This window comes from Poecilia reticulata, linkage group LG14 (assembly GCF_000633615.1).
Source record: "Poecilia reticulata strain Guanapo linkage group LG14, Guppy_female_1.0+MT, whole genome shotgun sequence".
Taxonomy (NCBI): Eukaryota; Metazoa; Chordata; class Actinopteri; order Cyprinodontiformes; family Poeciliidae; genus Poecilia; species Poecilia reticulata.
This window is the reverse complement of record NC_024344.1, coordinates 8,359,956-8,362,831: the sequence shown is the minus strand read 5'-3', so window position 1 is coordinate 8,362,831 and position 2,876 is coordinate 8,359,956. Positions and strand designations below refer to the sequence as shown.

Here is a 2,876-nt window from a genome sequence, read left to right as displayed (position 1 = left end):
TCTGACAACTCCAACAACTCCAACAACTACAGCTCTAAGAAGCAACGGTCCAACTACAGTGACAACTACAGCGTCACAAAGCAACAGTCCAGCCACAACTACACCCAATCCCATCTTGTCACATTTGATCACCAGCCTGTCAACTTTATTGCCAGCGTTAACGCAATCAACTAATCTAGGACTGAATCCTCAAGCCTCGCCTTCAGGACTGTCAAGGAGGAAGCGTGCCGTCCTCCAGAACAGCAACAGTTTGACGCAAAGCAGGTATGAAAAATGAACTTAAGTGAGTGGGTAAAATAATCTATTAATATTCTAGCATCCATATAACAGTATATGTTTGATTTGTACTGAATTGCAAAAAAATAAATGGCTATAATTCAACATGACAGGTTATCCAAAATAATGTCAGCTGAATTAGGCAGCACCTTTACAGGACTTTTTCTTCTTACATCTCTTTTGTGACAATGTTGATATTATTATAATTTTTTTCTTTTTTAGCAATGACACGGCTTTGGTTTTTCAAGTAAGTTAATAATCACATGCAGCAATAGGTCTTATGGTGAGGAGAAGTACTGAATAACATAGTCCGGTTTGTGTTTTAACAGGGAATGGAAGTGTCCTGCTCTATAAAAACTGCAATAAAGTAAGTGAAATAACATAGCTCTCATATTTGACACATGCATATCTCCATTCTTGTTTTCGATAAAACTGTGGATATGTTTCAGTCATACCAAGTGCACCATCATGCTTGGGCTGAGTCACAAAATACCATCATGCTGTATCCTCCAAACGCTCTGTGCAGCCAGCAAACGTTCCTCCGACATCCATGTGGTGGGAAACAGGATAGATGAACAGAGTGAGTAATACCTTGGACTTTTTACCAACCTCAGAAGCTTCTCATTTGTAACAAAGTCTTGATCTTTCTGAACAGATCGGCTTCAAAACCAGTGCAACAGTAACTTAGGGGAGCCAAACAGCTGCATCTATTCTGGTCCGCTGGACCCGTCATGGTAAGGGGTTTGGTATCTGCTCAGCATGTTTACGACAGCAATGTGTTGCAGTCCTGATGTAGAACAATTCCACGCGACTGATCACGACAATCATGCACAATTAAGTGGAAATTCATCAAAAGGGACACATATACTTCAAAGACTTCACTGGGTTTGATCATTCAGAAAATGTCTTTAACAAAAGAACATTTAGATTTTTCTGGAATGTCAAGCATAAATGTATGTGCTTGATATTGATACCAGTAACAGGCTCATACTTTCCTATACTGATGCGGAGAGAAAGACCCTCATCCTCTGACTCCTTCACAGATTTTAGTGTTGAATCTAAATTAACCTCCTGATGTTTTCCTGCATTTGAGATGAACAGATGAATCATCTTTACAGATGTCCTCAATCTAAAATAATTATTTTCAATGTGCAAATCTTTGACTCATTGGATAAAAGAAATAAAGAAATGTCATTAAAAAGCCAACATGTTCTTTCTGTGTCATGCAGTGGCGGAATATTTTTACTTTTAAAATATGCAAAGAGCTGGTATAAGCATATAAAGTTAAATGAACAAATTTAACAAAATGTGATGTTTGTCATTTATCAGTGTGGAGTCTGGGCCTGAGTATGTCATTCCACCAATAAACTTAACAGACTGTGCGACAGGTGAGGTATTTATTTAAAATATATTTAAAATGCACATAGTATTTAGATTTTTATGTATTTTTTCTTCTTTCTTTTTTAGGGAACAGTTGTAGCTGCTCTTCCTACTGCAACAGATCTGGTTAGTATTTCATCGGTCAAATTAATGCCTCTCATCGTTATCAAAATCAATACAAAATTTACGTTGTAATTCGTGTTTTTGTTTTCAGACGCGTACTACACTTTTTCCATTTCACTACAAGATCCAACAATAAACTCTTCATCTCTTTCATCTCTGGTAACCTCCCTGTTTATTAATCACTCTTGCTACATGCTCTTGATGTATCAGACGATAATATTTACTTACATTTGCAGATTTCAGCTCTGGCACAACGACCAAACTGCTCCATCAGTACAAAGTATGTTTTGCTCCTTGATTTGTAACAATACTTTTTCTGTAAATGTTGTTTTCAGTTCGCAAAGACAAAATGATCTATTTACTTATTTAGAACAATAAAAAATCAAAAACAGAAAAACATAGTCACGCTAACTGACACTTGAAGTTTTGTTTTTAATGTTTTGTTGCAGTGTTACATGTCAATCATTGGCCACCATTGCATCTGAATACAGGGTAAGTAGAAGCCAAAGCTCAATAATACTACCAAAAAAAGTCAAGTTCTGAATTTCTCCTGACTAAACAATTTTATAAGCATCATTAAAGTGGTAGGTTGTGCTAAATTTATCAGGTATAATTTTAAGAAACGAAAATATAACAATAAACAAGTAACACAGAATAATATCCAACAATGCAAAATGAATAGATCACATGTGTAATTTACATTTTTGTGCATGTTTATCAATATCGCCGTTGTACAATTTCAGAATGCCAGTGTGGACTGTGAAATGAGTGGAACAAAGTAAGTCCAGGCTTTATTGACGTACCTTCATTTTATAGCAGGACTAGTCACCTGCCCACACTGCAAAGTAGTTCATTTGTATGGCATTGATTTCCACTGTTATGCGGATGACMCCCAGCTCTATGTTTCCAGTAAGCCCGCCTCCAACCTCCCACCRTCTTCKCTYACTGACTGCTTGACTGAAATAAAATCCTGGTTCTCCTCAAATCTGCTTCAGCTTAACAGTGATAAAACAGAGGTTCTTCTCATTGGTACCAAATCTACTCTGGCCAAAATCAAAAGCTTCAGTCTTGTAATTGATAACTGTCCCGTTTCTCCC

General features: G+C 36.9%; 1 protein-coding gene across 1 annotated transcript in view; it reads left to right on the top strand.

Moving 5' to 3' along the window:
- Positions 1-6: 6 nt before the first annotated feature.
- Positions 7-2,876, top strand: part of LOC103475437 (adhesion G-protein coupled receptor G2) — a 12,015-nt gene continuing 9,145 nt past the window's right edge. The window contains exons 1-11 of the mRNA XM_008427039.2: positions 7-264; positions 499-523; positions 606-643; positions 726-856; positions 932-1,010; positions 1,606-1,664; positions 1,744-1,782; positions 1,871-1,938; positions 2,016-2,059; positions 2,229-2,271; positions 2,523-2,557. Of these exons, the coding sequence (XP_008425261.1) occupies positions 609-643; positions 726-856; positions 932-1,010; positions 1,606-1,664; positions 1,744-1,782; positions 1,871-1,938; positions 2,016-2,059; positions 2,229-2,271; positions 2,523-2,557 (533 nt within the window). The 5' untranslated portion in view covers positions 7-264; positions 499-523; positions 606-608. The remainder of the gene's footprint in view (positions 265-498; positions 524-605; positions 644-725; positions 857-931; positions 1,011-1,605; positions 1,665-1,743; positions 1,783-1,870; positions 1,939-2,015; positions 2,060-2,228; positions 2,272-2,522; positions 2,558-2,876) is intronic.